The following is a 16793-nucleotide window of genomic DNA, read 5'->3' on the forward strand; positions in this document are numbered from 1 at the left end:
TCCAGAGCTGTAAAGGACTGCTTAAACAATAAAAGCAGTGAGTGAAAACAAAAACAAAGTTTTTCCTCTCAAGGACTTTTTTGCATGCTCTATATCAGGGGTCCTCAAACTTTTTAAACGGGGGGCCAGTTCACTGTCCCTCAGACCGTTGGAGGGCCGGACTATAGTTTAAAAAAAAACTATGAACAAATTCCTATGCACACTGCACATATCTTATTTTGAAGTAAAAAAACAAAACGGAAACAAATACAATATTTGTATTTGCATGTGGCCCGAGGGCCGTAGTTGGAGGACCCCTGGTCTATACAGAAAGTTTTATCCAATTTTTTAAAAATTTGAAAAGTTTTTGTTATATTCACACTACTTCAAACTTGAAATTCCTATGAGCAAATCCTGTGTAAAACTATTTTACAAACTACTGAATGTATTTCATATTAGCCCCTAAATTCACATTGAAAAGCATTGGTGTTTTTTGTTCCAACATCTTGGACATTTACCCTTTTAAGCCTATTTCTCCTTTAATTCATCTTGCTGATCTAAGAGAAAAATAATGTTGATGAGAAAAAAAAGAAAAAGTTGCTCATGGTTACATTCAGGACCCTGCGTGGGAAAGGGGCCTGGCGGCCGACTCACCATGAAGCCCTTCAGGGTCCGGTAGTGCGGGTCCAGCAGGAGGCTGGCCACGGAGCACACCTGCGCGGTCCTGTCCCAGCCGTCGGAGCAGTGCACAAGCACACTCGCCCCTTCCTCTGCGACTGCCTGGAAAACAGGGCCAGCAGAGCCCACAGGGCATGGCCGTAAACATGGGACATCTCATCAGGACGAGGTTCAGTTTCGTACTCGCAGACACGGACAGAAGTGCCGGTGACTTCACTCATTGAGTGTTCACACCCTCATCTGACGGATGCTGGTGGCCAAAGCTTCCCTTCCCAGGACACTCGATCCAGAAGCGACCACGAGGCCACCTTGGCTGAGCATGTGCACTACACAGTCCACACCACGTGCTGGACAAACACCTCTGAGACACCGCCCAGCCCCCCTTTGACACCCCGCCCCCTTCCTCTCTGGGTTTCCACCTTAAGCCTTTCCCTTATTGAAATTATGGGTCTCCTATTGGCTTTTGCCTTTTTTCAAAAGGAAGAGACAAAAATAAAAAAATGGTAAAACTATGAAATCAGAGATAAAAGGATAAGAGCCAAGTAATGGATCCAGGGTTGAGGGAAGGGAGAGAAAACAAAGGTAAAAATTCTAGCAGCAAGTTTGCTACGAAAAGAATTTCTATTTGCTATCGCAAATGCGGACGCAGAATTTTAGCTAAGCATCCTGACAGGAAGCATACTGGGAAAGGGAGGTTTTATCACTGCACTCATCACTGCCTGAAACTCCCTTTGTTCATTTTTGGTCCCCCACCCCAGAAGGTCAGCTCCATGAGGAGACTGTTTATTGCACATTGCCTGCTCGGCACCTAAGAAAGTGCAGTGCGGGCACCAAGTGAACATCTGCCGAATAAACGCATCCAACAAGGGCCTCCGTCCGTGCAGTGGACGCACTTGCTTGTACAAAGAATTGTTTCCTCCACCCAGGACCAAGCCTAACTGCAGAGGATATTCTGTGAGTCTTTTACCACTTGACTGCCGTGCTGACATTAACTGCACTGACCTCTCACAAAATCACATCTCCGGCCGGCGAACTTGGAGGCGTGCACAGCAGCCCCCCTCTCCGGGTGCACAGCCACGCGCAGGGCAGCGGAGTGTGCTGGCTGGTCTGCCTCTTTGCTTACTTCCTCTGCCATCACGTACCTTGGCAATGAAAGCTCCTGCGTCCATGATGGCCTTGATGTGCCTTAACCAGCCAGAGTTCTCCAGTCCCCACAGAAAGTCGCTCATGGAGGGAGACTTCAGTTCACACACTGCAAGATAAAGTATGTTATAAAAGCCAAATAAAGGCACTCCCGTTTTATAGGTGATCATGTTGTCGGGAGTTTAACAATTCCTTCACTGTAGTATTTTCCAGAAGATTTAACGTCCAGGTAAATGCCCAGAACTTTCTTGATTCTATTAAACCATTTCAAGTAAGCCTTCTATTTCCTCTGGCCCTGGGGAATGTTGCATAAGTTTAAAAGTATTATATGTAGAGATTAGACCCTAATATTAATGAAAATCTTGGAATATTACCATAGTGAAGATCCAGCCAGGATCTATTTACCCTCTTAGCATTGAAAACGGGTCCCTCCAGAGCAGTGGTTCTCAACCTCGGCCGCACATTAGAATCACCTGGGAATCTTTTTAAAATCCTGATTTCTGGGCCTCATCCTCCAGAAATTCTGTTCCTTTGTTTTGGGGTGGGGCCACAGCATTAGTAACAAAGAAACAGAATTTCCGGAGGATGAGGCCCAGAAATCAGGATTTAAAAGATGCCCATGTGATTCTAATGTGCAGCCAAGGTTGAGAACCACTGCTCCAGAGCATGCAGCGAGAGGGCGATGGAGGAAACAGTCCCATGACCGGCCCCAGCAATTTCCAATTAGAACGCACCCCCCAACCACTGCAGCTGGGACTATTGTAGAAACATCAACTGTCCTGAAAGTCTTCAATGGATGTGACCGAACAACTTTTGCCAACAACTCCTACCCAATTCGAGTAAAGCGTGTGGACTTAAAAATGAGACAGCGAGTGGACTCTGGAACTGCTTCAAGAACCTCAAGTTAGGAGGGGTTTTCCCTTTGAAAATGAAGAAAACCAAGGATCTCAGTGATATCTATATTTACATAGCTAAGGTGTGTAAGCACCTGGACGATATTAGCACAAGCTAATCTTTTAATTAACATAAAGCATGAAAAAGCTGTAGAGCTAGTGTTCTGACTACATACCACAGATATTACATTCCAGTGACATATTTATGGGTTTTATATTTATAAAGCCCTTTGAGAAACCCTATAAACCAGCCACTGAAAATTAAATAATGTTCCATCAGATTTGGTTGAGTGTATTGTCTTCTGTGATGCAGGGAGCAGGGACCCTGTTCCTACTCCCAACCCTGTCAGTGAATTGCTGTTCAATCTTGCACACGGCATTCAGCTCTCCCAGCCCCGATTTCTTCACGTTTCAAACAGGGAAGGTGTACGAAATGATGTCTAAGTACCCTTCCAACTTTAAGTCCCAGAGTCAATTGTGTGCACTTGGAATACATAGTGAACATTAATGACCATGTTTATCAGATATCCTTCCCTAAAATATGCCAGATAGGAGGTTCACTCGTACTTCCCACAACACAGTGGCCACCAATAAAGGACAAGCAGTAAGTTCTGAGTCAGGCGCCAGCAGTGATGAAGGAAATAACGGAGATTCCCAGCAGAAGGCCCTACTTAAGAAAACCATGTTGCCTACATCCCGTTTAGGCAAGATTCCCATCTCCCTTCCAAACGCCCGCCTGGAGCGGAAGCACAGCTCCAGAGACCCACGGCGCGCTGGCTACCGGAGTGCCCTCTGGCGGGGAGCACGGCCCCTGTGCCTGAGGTGTGGGTGCTGCCCCACCCCCATCGCCGGCAGGATGGGGTAAATGATGAGACACGTTCATGGAGTGGAATATTACTCAGCTGTCAGAGGAGTGAAATTACATCATATGGATGTCGCAAAGAGAAAATGTGGAATAAAAATGTGAAAGGCTACATAGTATATGTATGTAAATTTTAATGCATACAAAAACAATATAAAGGTACCTGAGGATAGTCATGGTAATGAGGGCCAGCGTATACAGAAGCATACCGGCGCAGGCAGAGGTGCCTGGCTGCAGCCCCTGACAGACAGACAGACGTGCACGGGACCTACTGCTCTGGGTCAGCCTGTGGCCCAGGCACTCAGCAGGCCGTTTCCAAGGTTATGGCGTCCTCTGTCATTTACATGTGTTGTTTTGAAATAAACACAAAAAAGGAAAAAGTGTAACAGACACAGACTGACCACAGTTGCTTCCGATGAAAGAAAAAAGAAAAGAATGTTCCAACTAAATGGCATGTTTCCGTGCCATCCTGCCTTTTCCCTCGGGTTTGTTAACATTCCCAAGCTGGTTTCCGTGCCTCCCTACGTCCATGCCTGTGTGTGAGCTTGGACAAGTCAGTCTCCCTGGACCTGTTTCCTCAGCTGTAACGTGGGGTCAGTAACAGCTCTCATGCACACGGGTAATGGCCGGTAATAGGATGGAAGGTGTGGGAAAGAACGCGCTGGTCTTGTGTAAGGCGGCAAAGGCGAGATCAGGAAGGGGAGGTGGCAAAGGCGAGCAGGCTCCTGGGTGGAGCATCATGCCAGGCGGGTATCGCAGTTCCGGGAGGAGTCTACGACGGTGATGCTCCTGGAGCAGATTCCCAGGAAGCCATGGGGCAGACCTGCCTCTGATCTGCCCCTGAGCTCAGGGGGGTGCCCATTCTGAAGACAGACCACTGGATCTGCTGCCCCATGAAAGCAAACAACCCTGCCCTCCCAGCCCGCCCCGCAGAGATCGGGCCTGGGGGCAGCGCAGCAGTCCTGCCAGGGCCCCCTCTGCCTGCCCACGCCACCCAGCGGGAGGCAGGAAACCAGCTCCTCTGTGAGCCCCACTCCCTGGGCACCTGCTGTTGGTCTTTCTGCCTAACTCCAGGCCATGACCTGTGCTTAATCCTAAGCATACACATTCCACCACGGGCAGCCTCAGGGCTCCACTGGCCCCGCCCATCGTCCACAGGAACCTTCTCTGGCAAATACCACCAGCCTGCTGTTGGTCTTTCTGCCTAACCCCAGGCCATGACCCGTGCTTAATCCTAAGCACACAGCCCTGGCCGGTTTGGCTCAGTGGATGGAGCGTCGGCCTGCGGACTCAAGGGTCGCGGGTTCGATTCCGGTCAAGGGCATGTACCTGGGCTGCGGGCACATCCCCAGTGGGGGGTGTTCAGGAGGCAGCTGATCGATGCTTCTCTCTCATCGATGTTTCTGACTCTCTATCCCTCTCCCTTCCTCTCTGTAAGAAATCAATAAAATATATTTAAAAAAAAAAATCCTAAGCATACACATTCCACCACGGGCAGCCTCAGGGCTCCACTGGCCCCGCCCATCGTCCACAGGAACCTTCTCTGGCAAACACCACCAGGACAAACTTCCCGGTGGTTATGGTTAGGACAGGGCTCGGTGAGTTGGCATTCGCGCCTCTTAAAACACAACCGGGGAGCCTGAGGGTATCTGGCAGCTAAGCTCTTAGCTCAGCCCAAGAACAAATGATCCTGTTCACCGCTGCTTCCCCACAAGGCAGGGAAATGATGGCAAGTTAGACATAAAGACACCAGGCTTCCCGCCTAACCGGGAGCCGGCCCTGCCAAAAGGAAGCCTCGGTGTCGGCTCGCAGAACAAGCCCCTAACACAGTGATGGCGAACCTTTTGAGCTCGTGTCACCTCTGACACGCGTGTCATAGGTTCGCCATCACTGGCCTAACACTTTCTGCCGGAGAGAATGTCCCAGGCCGGCCACGGGGCCCACAGCACCCCCTCTCTTCCCACACTGCGAGCGGCTCCTGGTTCAACACTTCTGCTTTCTGGAACACGGAAACTGTGACAAGAAGTAAAATAACCTCGCTGGGTTTTCAAGTGAGGTCACCACGGAGGGGGAGTTTGTGTCCGAAATGCTGAGTGGAGCGTTAACAGCAAACAGCTCTGCAGGTGACTAATACGCAGGGACAGATGGGGGTACACTTGAGACTGGAACAATTAGTGCTTCAGTTTTTAAATATAAAGCTGGCGGGTTTGTTTGGATAAACTCAGGATAAGGCAGAAATACTGATTTTTCACTCTTGTTGCCAAACCCAAACCAATATTTACAAACCATTTTGCTGAACGAAGTCCATTTCAGCTGACATCACAGGCATATGCCCCCGATGAGAGGGCTGTGCTTCATGCCCAGGCCCAATGTTTGTTTTACAAAACAGGGCAACTTATTCCGTACACATGTATAGGCAACACTAAAATATACGTGTGTTATTCAGGAAACCGAGGAAATATGAAACTTACTTGGAAGGAAATAAGCCTGACGATTGTCCTTAGGAATTTCCTGCACCAGTCGCGTTCCTTCCTCTACAGGTGTCGGGGGTCAGGGAGGGACAGTCCCTATTCGAACCCTGGGGATGTCTGTCTTGTCTCCTAAGGTCAGAGCTGGCATGTACCTGGCCCTCCCTTCATTCCCAGGCGTGGCACACCGCCAGGGCATCTGCTGAAGTGAGGTTTGTCCCCTTCACATTTTAGAATCAAGTGAAATGGTCTTCAAAGCACCAGCAAAACGATAGCAGTCTCCCTTCACTGACCATCCTCGCAGGTGGAACCATGCAAAGAGGACTTCATTATGCCCGTGAAAAATGGCAATGCGTGGTGAGGCCTGGGTGACAGCCCCCCCTGCCCCGTGTTTTACTTGCCCACATGGTGACAGAAGAAACGTCTGAGCCCTGCAGTGAACTGGCTGGGGATCTCGGAGGATTAAGATGTAGCAGCAACTGTGATTGATGTGAGTGGTGTTCTTGTCCCTGCCCTTCCCAGCCCACATGGGCCCCCTGTTTAGAGACCTTTTGGTGATTATTCCTTAAAACAACACCAGCTTTGTTCATGCTGCTGTTTTCTGGAATCTGAATACAAGAATGCCATGAGGCCATTTTTGTGTAACCTTGTTTCCTTTTAAAGAATTTGACAGTAACATAGAATGGTAAGGTTCAGTCAAGCCTACATTCTTATTCGTTTGCTAGCACTGCCTGAGTCAGTAGCATAGAAAATACACACACACGTGCACAGTGTGTAACAGCTACTAATAAACACGTCTGTGTGTAAATGCATGCATACACACACATGTTCTAATTACCACTGGCCTGCAGTGGTTCTCAACCTGTGGGTCGCGACCCCTGAAAATACACCCTGCATATCAGATAATTTACATGACGATTCATAACAGTAGCAAAATTACAGTTATGAAGTGGCAACGAAAATAATTTCATGGTTGGGGGTCACCACAACATGAGGAACTGAATTAAAGGGTCGCGGCATTGGGAAGGTTGAGAACCACGGGAAGCAGCAGGTTCACAGAACAATGCTCTATTAGCATGTATTAGGTTTGCACATGAATCCTGATTCTAAAGACACGGTTTGCAGCAAATAAATTAAAAAATACACGTGTCCATTTATATTACATTTGCCATATGGGAGGCTTGGGTCTTGCTGGTTTCCTCTGAGTGACCCCCCACACCCTCCCACCTACAGTGCAAAGTTATCTCAGGGTACAGAGGAGGCAAGGGCTCAGACACAGGGCCCTGCAGGGGCACTGTGATAGCGATCGAGTTCCCCCGACTCCGATTTCCACAGTATTTTCACCACAAACAGAGAATAATTAAGTCAGTACACAAACTGAGCGAGGATGACCAGGAGCTGAGTTGCAGGCAGGGCGTAAGGAATGACGGAGTCAATGGGAAACTTGAAGCAGATGGAACAGAGACGTCTGGACTGGGAGAGCACGTTGAGAGGCTAGGAGTTGGGTGGGTATAAAATATCAGTGGCAGCCTCTGGAGGGAAGGCCCGGAATCACGGAGGATGAAGATGTTGGGACGGAGCAGGAGGGACTCACCCCATGCCAGCACATCAGCTGGACCGCTGCCAGACCCACACGCTCGTCAAAGCTCAGACTCTGGTCACTGGCAAGCAAGTACGAAACTGCTAAATCCCAACCCCCGCCGCGGGGAAACACAGCTCACCTTGTCACCATGATTAATCGCGTCTATCTTTAGTCTCACGGGAGACACTTTCTTCTAAGCACCCCTTTCGTCAATGTCCCAGGTATCCCAAACTAGCTGTCCCAATGAACAAAACATAAAGCAATCATTCCGAAGGGGTACGTTTTTCAATGCATCTTTGGATGGCCCCGGTGAACATCAAGATAAAGCAGAACCAGGATAAAAACAGCCACTGTTCTCATTCGATCGCGTTGTTTGTTGCTGTCCTCTCCTTGGACAGTGTCACCGGGAGATGAAGTCTGCAGCTCTGACACACAGTGAAAACGTTCAACCACCTCACTGACCAGGGATGGCCCCCGGTGGCCTCACTGTTAGCAAACGCCACCTTCTCTTCCTGCCTGACTGTTGCTCTAGCAAAACCAGTTGCTTCACTTTGTATTAATGAATGAAGCATTCTTCTACCTAATGACAGACTTAGCATATAGACTCAGTCACTGTCTGATGGGAAGATGAATGTCTGACATAACTATGGTAGCTCCTAGTTACTATTGTACTCACTGTAAGCAGGCATTGTGCCTGGTAGTCTCATGAATTATCTACCACACAGGGTATTATTTACTCCCAATTTTCCAATTGGAAAGGATGGCTTAAAAGAGTTACTAAGTCATCCATGGTTACGCAGCCAGTAAATAACTGCACTGGAATCCATTCCGCAGCACATACATCCAAACGGGCATGCTCTCTCCTCTGTCCCTCGGTGCTTACGAGATTATTGATGGCCTGGCCTGTGTGGCTCAGTGGTTGAGCATCGACCTATGATCCAGGAGGTCACGGTTCGATTCCAGGCCGAAGTGAATCCTGATAGGACAGAACTGTTGGTCTAGCACAGGTGGGGGACATCCAGCCTGTGGGCCTTATAAGGCCCTCGAAATCATTTGGTCTGGCCCTGCCAAGGCAACCGCAGGTGGGACTCGAAATTCAATAATTCTAGAAGCTTTTTTCATAGCAACATAAATTCATACATTTATATTAACACATTGCGGACCAGCAGTGTTATTGCTAGCTCTACCAAGTGGCCAGATAAATTTTCATTGAACGGGTACAAAAAATGTTTTACGTAAATGTTAAAGGCACACTTTAAAATTACCCGTTGCATTTTGAAGTTATGTATTACATGTTCTTACAAGCTAATATCTTTTTAAAGTATGATACTTTGTAAAACAGTATGTAACATGGAGTGAGAATTCTCGCAATGTGTTAAGTGAAATATATTAAGTGAATGATGTTATAAATATCCAAATGGCCCTTGGCAGAGAAAAGGTTCCCCACCCCTGGCTAGCAGAACACTCATTAAAAAGTCTTACAACTGCCCTGACCGGTTCGGCTCAGTGGATAGAGCATCGGTCTGCGGACTAAAGGGTCCCAGGTTTGATTCTGGTCAGGGGCATGTACCTTGGTTGTGGGCACATCCCCAGTGGGTGTGTGTGTGTGTGTGTGTGTGTGTGCAGGAGACAGCTGATCAATGTTTCTCTCTCATCGATGTTTCTGGCTCTCTATCCCTCTCCCTTCTTCTCTGTAAAAAATCAATAAAATATATTTTTTTAAAAAAGTCTTACAACTGTTACTGCTATGTGAAGCTCTCTAGTTCCACTCTCATGGGAAGGTGGGTTTTCTGCGTGGCAGCCCACGCCATGTTGCTAAGTCTGTAAGGTAATGACCAGAGGTTCAGCCAGGTCCTATTGGCTGTCTCATCTAATAGGTCAGTAATCTGAGGAAATTAACAATGGTCAAAAGTCAAAAAACAGAGAACTTAAAAAGATGAACCCTTCTATAACCTTTCATGAGCTCATCTCTGGTAGAATTTCATGGTATAAACTTGTAGTAACATAAAGAAACACTGTAAAATGAAAAACTTAAATAGGAATGATCTACAGTGGGTTGAACTCCTCCATTTCTTCCAGGTAGCACGAGACATCGCCTCACACAAAGTCAAGAGATGAAGAAAGTATCAAACACAATGGACATCCGAACTGACAGCCACAACCCTGACTCTCTGCGCAGAGAGAAATGTGTCATGGCAACCTTGAAGCTGGGTATGTCAGGGACCCCCTTCCAGACCTTGGTGCACCCACAAGCTGGCAGGGAGCCCAGAGCGAGGTGGGGCCTGACTAGCACCCACTGCAGGGGGCCTCCCAGGACGAACTGGAAGTTCTCTGCCTTCACCCACCGCGTCTACATCCAATGGCTGTTCGGAACAATCGGGCTTCCGTCACACGGAAGCACGGGTCAGATACGATCGCGGGGCCACAAAACCTTCTCCACAGTCAGCGCCCACCATGCCAGGGGACAGGACAGAAGCAGCTCAATCTCTCCATCGGATCTGCTTGTCTTTCCATCGGGGCTGCCTGGCGCCTTCCCTGTGGGACGGCCCCCGTGGCCGAGTGGACACTGGGCCTCTGTTCCTGGCTCAGGACCCACTCCCACCTGATGGTCAGCAGGCCGAGGCCGGCCTCTCTGCCAACAACTGGCCGAGGAACCACCCACACGGCTGACATGTGGTTTATTACATTTTCTTTTCAGAACTTGTGCTGAGTGGACACGGGCCATGTCACAAGGCAAGCACTTCCATGCCTGGGGAACGTGCTGTTTCCCCCATGTCTCTTGAATGAAGGAATTAAGGAGAGTCGCCCCCCACCACCCCACCCCCCCCCCACCCCCCGCAGGAAAGCACAGACCTACCAGATGCGTGCCTGGCTGAACTAAGCTACAGCCATTCCCTCTCCCACTGCGTTCAGGGCTTGTTTTAAAGTGCAGCATTGCTTCCCAAGAGAAAGCATAATGCGCCCTCCATAGGAGAGCACTTTTTGGTTTGCGAGGAAACTTTGTAATAAGTCTGTGAGTCAGACAGCATTGCTATACTCCTTACATTGTTTTCCAAATATAGGAAATGAGGCGTGACCACATTTACTCCGAGACGAGGGCAAGAACCCAAACGCAGATCTTAAACAGGTGGGTCAGGGTCCCTCCTACCCAGCCCACTACCTGGGGAGGCCATAAAGCCAAACGCTGAAGAGTGTGGCGTCTGGATTCACACCAATCAGGTGAAAACCTTGGTTCTACCACTTACTGTCGTGAGCTTCACAAGTTCCTTAGCCTCTTGGCCTCCATTTCCTCATCTGTAAAATGGGAATATTAAGAAGACTGCAATAAAGATTACTTGAGTAAATATACCTTAAAATATCAAACGGATCAATCAGTAAATCACTCCATAAACGTAACATGACCTACATGTGGGTGAAGGCAGAGAACTTCCAGTTTGTCCTGGGAGGCCCCTGCAGTGGGTGCTAGTCAGGCCCCACCTCGCTCTGGGCTCCCTGCCCAGAAGGGTGGGTATTTGTGAGCCTGTGCAATATCGAAGCAACACATCAGCCAAGGTCACCATAACGTGACGGAAAGTACGAGGCTCGAGTTCTGCTTTGTGATGTCATCCTGGGGAGGATGTGTTCCTAAAAACTGAATATAAACGTCTTTTTAAATGTCGTATACCAAACTCTAGCCAGAGAGAAGCAGGCCTTGAAGACAGCCTGCGTGCTGTGGACAGCTCTGGCAGTGCACCGCAGCGAACAGCAGCCTGGGACCTACGGGTGCCCCCACCCCCGACAGCCACCAAGCTCCGGACCCTCACTGGAATCCTGCCAACATCCCGAAGGAGCCTGGAAGCAGATCCTTCCTCATCCAAGTGTCCGGATGACGACGCAGCCTGGCCGACACCTTAACTGCAGCCTGTAAGGCCCTGGGCAGGGGAACCCTGGTTCCCTCTTACATACAGGTTTTCCTCTTCAAATTCACCCTTTTGCAGGCAAATTTGCTTTGCAAAAGGGTGAATCTGATTCGCCAAAGGGAGAATTTGAAGTGGAAAACCTGTATGAGACATGCCCAGACTCCTCACTCACAGAACCTGGGAGATAATGTGTACTGTGTTTGTTTGTTTTTTAATGTAATAAGCCAACCATAGAGAGTATTTTATAAGTAAAGAAGGAAAAACTAAAAACTGGCCTGTCATCCTTCCATGCTGATACAGTTGTTTTGCTGGGCATTCTCTCCCAGTCTTTCTGATTTACCATGGAGTAGATCAGAGCAGTCGTACAATTTTACAGCCTGAGTTTTTCACTTACATTATCCACATTCTCCCATGTTACAATGTACACATATATTCTTAACATTTATCGTTTTTAATGGATGTAAAATTTTCTATCAAGAGATGGAGCAAAATTATTTAATCTGTTTACTATTATTAGACATTCCTGTGGCCTCCAAACTTCTACCATTATAAATAAAACACTATTATAAAAATAGGCATGTAATGGTTTTCTTTTTTTAAAGCCATATTTTGGATTAGTCCCCAAGGGGAGGCAATCTGGTGAAAATACAGTATGTCTCTGTAAACAGAATATATTGTTTCTTTAAGCCAATTGAATGACACCAGAAAGACCTGAAGTAGCAGTTTTATCACATATTTTCATTTTTAAAAACTAAGTAAAAAATGGTAACTGGAAGTCTTAAGTTCTGTTTTTTAAATTACCAGAGCCAGTTTAAATGTCTTCCTATACGTTTATTTGTTTCAACTTACTCATTCCTCTCTTAAAAATTACCTTAACCTGAGGTGTGTAATGTTTCTGAGACTCCGGCTCCTCACGTATAAACAGCAGACAACGCCATACACTGCACACGATCGCAGTGAAAATCAAATACGAGCGTCTCCATGAAAAACTGAGGACATACCAGTTGCTCAATTTTCAGCTAAATGAGTAAGTCAAAGAAGGAGTGGTCAGTTACACAGAACAACACAATGGCCACCAATATTAACCGACATTCTGGAGTCCAGGCATGAAACTGTGGTGGGGAGAAGTGCAATTTTCTAGGCAACACCCAAAAGACAAGCGTGTTGACTGGAAAACGAAGTTGATGCCATTGTCGTCCCCGTAAACACCTGCTGATCTTGAACACCGGTTTACACACAGGTGTTCAGGGTAGCACAACCTCCAGGAGCCCTGATGTGAAGCTGTTCTATGTACAGCCCTCCCGGCCTCCCGGCTGATTTCCTCCCAACGCCAAGGATGCCCAGGAGATTTTAATCCAGTCCCGTCGGATGACCATTTCCTCAGCCTTGGGAAGGGCCTGTCCCAGGTCCTTCTACTGGCTGTTCTCTATCCTTTTCTCATTTGAGGGAGAAACCATGATCTATCTGATCAAAAAGGAAGCCCCTGTGGAAAGCACGTAGTAAGTTACAAACTCTGTGCATACCCAGACGGCATCATTACTGTTGCATTGGGAGGTGCGCATAGAACTCATAGGTCAAACGTCAAAGTTCAAGCGGCTCTAGGAGGGACTTACACAGGACACACACTTGGTCCAGATTTCAGATTCTGGTGAAACCGCCTGCAGCTCTTGCTCACAGACAGCTGGCTTGCAGCCGGGATGCAAACAGTCCTCGGTTCCAAAGAACCTGTCCTGCTAACACCAGTAACAGTGGTTTGGGTTGGGGGTGGGGGGACCTGACCAGGAGTGAAATGCTACTTCTCTTCCCACCCGGACCAGCTGTGGGGTCCGGGGGCCAAGGCCGCTGTCTGAAGGCGGGAGCCTCCCGAGGTGGCAGATTGCATCACGCCGGCAGCTGAGGCTCCACGGCGGTTTATCATTCACTCGGGGAAACAGATGGACAAACACTGGTGGAGTCCCTGACAGGCATCCAGAGAGCCGTCCTTGCTCCCTGCAGTGACACGGGGCGGAGACGTGATGCGGGGCCGCGGTCCCTTACGAAACAGAGAGCAGGCTGCCCTCTGGAACCGCTCAGTGAGCACGTCCTTGAGCGAGCCGGGCCCTGGGCATTAGAGAAGAGGCTCCTAATAAGAAACCAAAAATCGCTCGTTTAAAAGGGAAAGCCAACATGGTACATCATGCACGCTTAGGAGCGACTTTCTGTAACGAGAATGTCAGTTCTCAAAAGGCAGCTTATGAAACCACTCGAGGAAGAACAGAAAGGAGGCCCTGGTGGCTCCATGGTTAGAGGGTCGTCCTGACACCCCAAGGCTGCAGGCTCCATCCCCGGTCAGGGCAACACCAGAACCAACCAATGAATGCACACGTGAGCGGGACAACAAATCAATGTTTCTCTCTCTCTCTTTCTCCCTCTCTCTCTCCCTCCTTCCTTCCCTCCCTCCCTACCACTCTCTCTCTAAAAAGTCAATAAATAAAAATTTTTAACAAGAAACATATGAAGAACAGCAATGACCTGATAATGACGAACGCTCTTCATACTACAGTTAGACCACCCTTTCGACGGCAGGGCCAACCAAGTCCAATTTTTGAACCTTAAAAGCACAGGGACAGCCAAGCTGCCCAGAGGTCTGCGAAGCTCAGGGGGCCGTGCCCAGGTCACCGTGCCCTGACATGGGGATTCCCCGAATTCCCTGGGGAAGTCGGGTGAGATGGCTCTGGGGCTGGGATGTTTCCCGATGCAGGAAGGAAGTTCTAACCATTCAAACTCTCAGTGTTAAAATGTCTGCAAACAGGGGCATCCCACTGGAGATTCACAGGAGTCACGGCCGGCAGGGCCCCTGGAAATCAGTCCCACCCTCTCCTTTCCCAGCTGGCAACGCAGCCCCAGAGATGGCCCAAGGTCTCACCATGATGAGAGGACCCAAGGAATCCAGGAGAGGATGGAAGTCAGGCCTGTGTGCCATCCACGTCTCTCCAGCCCCACCCTTCGGCCTCACTCCACCCGCCTGTCCCAATGAAGCAGAGAGCCGCCTAAGTCGCCAAGAGCAAATGCATCCTGGAAATAACCGTCCAGCACTTTCTTCGTCCCAGATACCACATGTCCTGCTCAGACAGCCGCGGCCCAGTGCTCAGCGCCACCTCCCGGGCTTCCCCACAAGGGCCCACACAGCCCGCACAGCCTTGCCGGGTCCCCACGACACACACCCTCCCTTGGCACTCGGTCCGGTTCCCACGAGAACCAGAAATGCTGACTGTGCCAACAGATTCCTCCTCGGGCCTTGACGCTCACAAGGAGCCCGGGCAGTAAACGCAGCTGGTTTTGCTTGATATGCAGAATTTCTGCTAATCAGCTTATGGCTTGTTTGGCCACATGAATGATTCTTCTGTGTTACATAATCTGCCGCCGTAATGTGCTTTACTGTAGGTCGTCTGTGTGTGTCTCCTGGTGCCTGTGACCGTGGGGTGAGTGGGTGTCGTTTAGCTGTGGGACGTTGCCAGGGGGTGCTGCTGTTTAGAACGGGGATCGGGACGCCCCAGCATCCTCCCATCTATGGGCCCGTCAGTCAGCCAGTCGGATTCAGCGTATGGACCGCTTCTCTGTTCCTGAGCCGTGGGCTGTTGCTTTAACCGTAGGGCTGCTTTATGTGAATCAACTACTATCAGGAGGGAGAGTACCTGCCTGCTAACCAAGTCCCCGTGACACAAACACTAAAACAAAGTCACTGCAATAGGATATGCTTCCCAACGTAACCCACCGGTGTAAACAGCATCCTTGTAGGGACACAATTTTAACATGCAAAGACTACCTTCTTCCGTTTTGGCACAGAAACATTCAACTGCATTTTGTTTTTCCCCCAACGCTGTGCACAGGCAGCGGCTTACCTTCCAGCATCTTCTGCAGACTGTTCCTCATGACGTGGATGTTCTCTATCCCGATGAACTGGAACTTGATGTTGGAATAATTGTCTTCATTCTCATAGCCTTTCCCGGCCGCGCGGTTCGCCATGGCGTTAAGCTGCAGCGGTCGGCAACACAGAACAGTCACCCATATACCCCGGACAGGCGCCGCCAGAGCGTGTCATGGCTCCCCCGGCAACATTCACAACGAGGCGCGGAGACGGGACACGTTTTACATCACGGGCACCGGACTGAGCTGTGTCGTTTCAGACACGCGTGCTGAGCTTGTGCCTGACAACATACATGTGTCGACATGGGGAACATTTTCTGAGCTGGGAAGAAGCGTTCTATGGATACACATTCTACGGATAACCTGCCTCTGGCAGTTCCCTGCCCCGATCTAATCTCGAACATTATCACCTGTGATCGGCAGGTGGGTCCCCGGCAGACACGGATGTCTGTGGGAGGCCCTGCGGGTTAAATGATTACATCCTCCAGCCTCACGCTGCAGCAAGCACACCTCAAATAGGAAGGGCTGCATCATTCTAATTGGCCCACAAGAATCCCCCCGACGGCCAGTGAAACCTCGAGCAGGAACCACTGAGTGCAACGAAGAGAGGACGTGCAGACGCTGTCTGCAGGGGCATCTCCTCCGGCCACCTTACTGCAACCTGGGGGCCAGTTAAAGGGCTGGGACCACTTTTATGACCACAATTCTGTATCTGAGAAGTGAGGATTTCCCAGTGCAAACAGTGTAATGATCATGGACTTTCAGGAAATTTATTAAGTACAGACTCTACCCTCGTCCTGTGTAACTAAAGTCAAGAAGGGGACAGGTCTTGCCTGCGCTCGGAAATGTGCAGATTTCTATAATACCTGCTGTCTGGCTGAATTATCCCATCCTAGAAAACATGCTCACTGGCCACTGTCTTCCTCTGCCCAGAGGACAGGGGCTGTCCCCGGCAAGGAACTCACACCAGGGACGCACCACCAGAAACAATACCCGCTTTCGGGACCACAAAGCTATACTGAGAGGATATCAATATATACTTTTCAAAAAGCTAAGTTTAAAAAGCTAAGTCAAAAACATACATATTCTTTGACCGAGGTCTCCTGTTTAAGAGAATTTGACACAATTAAAAGTATCAGCACATAAAGATGCATGTCCAAGAATATTTATTGCAGCTTTTTATATAATAACAAAAAGCTGAAAATCTGTGAATATCTCAATAGGACAATGACTACTAAGAGTACTAAGAGAAACATAGGTTATCTATCTATCTACCTACGTATCTATCATCTATCAGCAGAGACAGATGGACAGACTTGGACTTGGCCCATGACATGTTAACATGTTAAGTGAAAAGGGTAAACTACAAAATAATATTCTACA

The 16793-nt window shown here is 48.9% G+C and overlaps 1 protein-coding gene and 1 long non-coding RNA gene across 2 annotated transcripts in view; one reads left to right on the plus strand and one right to left on the minus strand.

Moving 5' to 3' along the window:
* The window catches only part of MTMR7 (myotubularin related protein 7), a 55203-nt gene that overhangs the window by 9059 nt on the left and 29351 nt on the right, over positions 1 to 16793 (minus strand). The window contains exons 6-8 of the mRNA XM_015565111.1: positions 15386 to 15518; positions 1800 to 1909; positions 634 to 759 (exon numbers count right to left, since the gene is read on the minus strand). Coding sequence (XP_015420597.1) covers positions 634 to 759; positions 1800 to 1909; positions 15386 to 15518 — 369 coding nt within the window. The remainder of the gene's footprint in view (positions 1 to 633; positions 760 to 1799; positions 1910 to 15385; positions 15519 to 16793) is intronic.
* LOC107183383 lies at positions 9686 to 12078 on the plus strand. The gene is made up of 2 exons (XR_001514175.1): positions 9686 to 11017; positions 11109 to 12078. It is a non-coding gene; the product is annotated as an uncharacterized LOC107183383 (long non-coding RNA).

This window comes from Myotis davidii, unplaced genomic scaffold, assembly GCF_000327345.1.
Source record: "Myotis davidii unplaced genomic scaffold, ASM32734v1 scaffold71, whole genome shotgun sequence".
NCBI classification, from domain to species: domain Eukaryota; kingdom Metazoa; phylum Chordata; class Mammalia; order Chiroptera; family Vespertilionidae; genus Myotis; species Myotis davidii.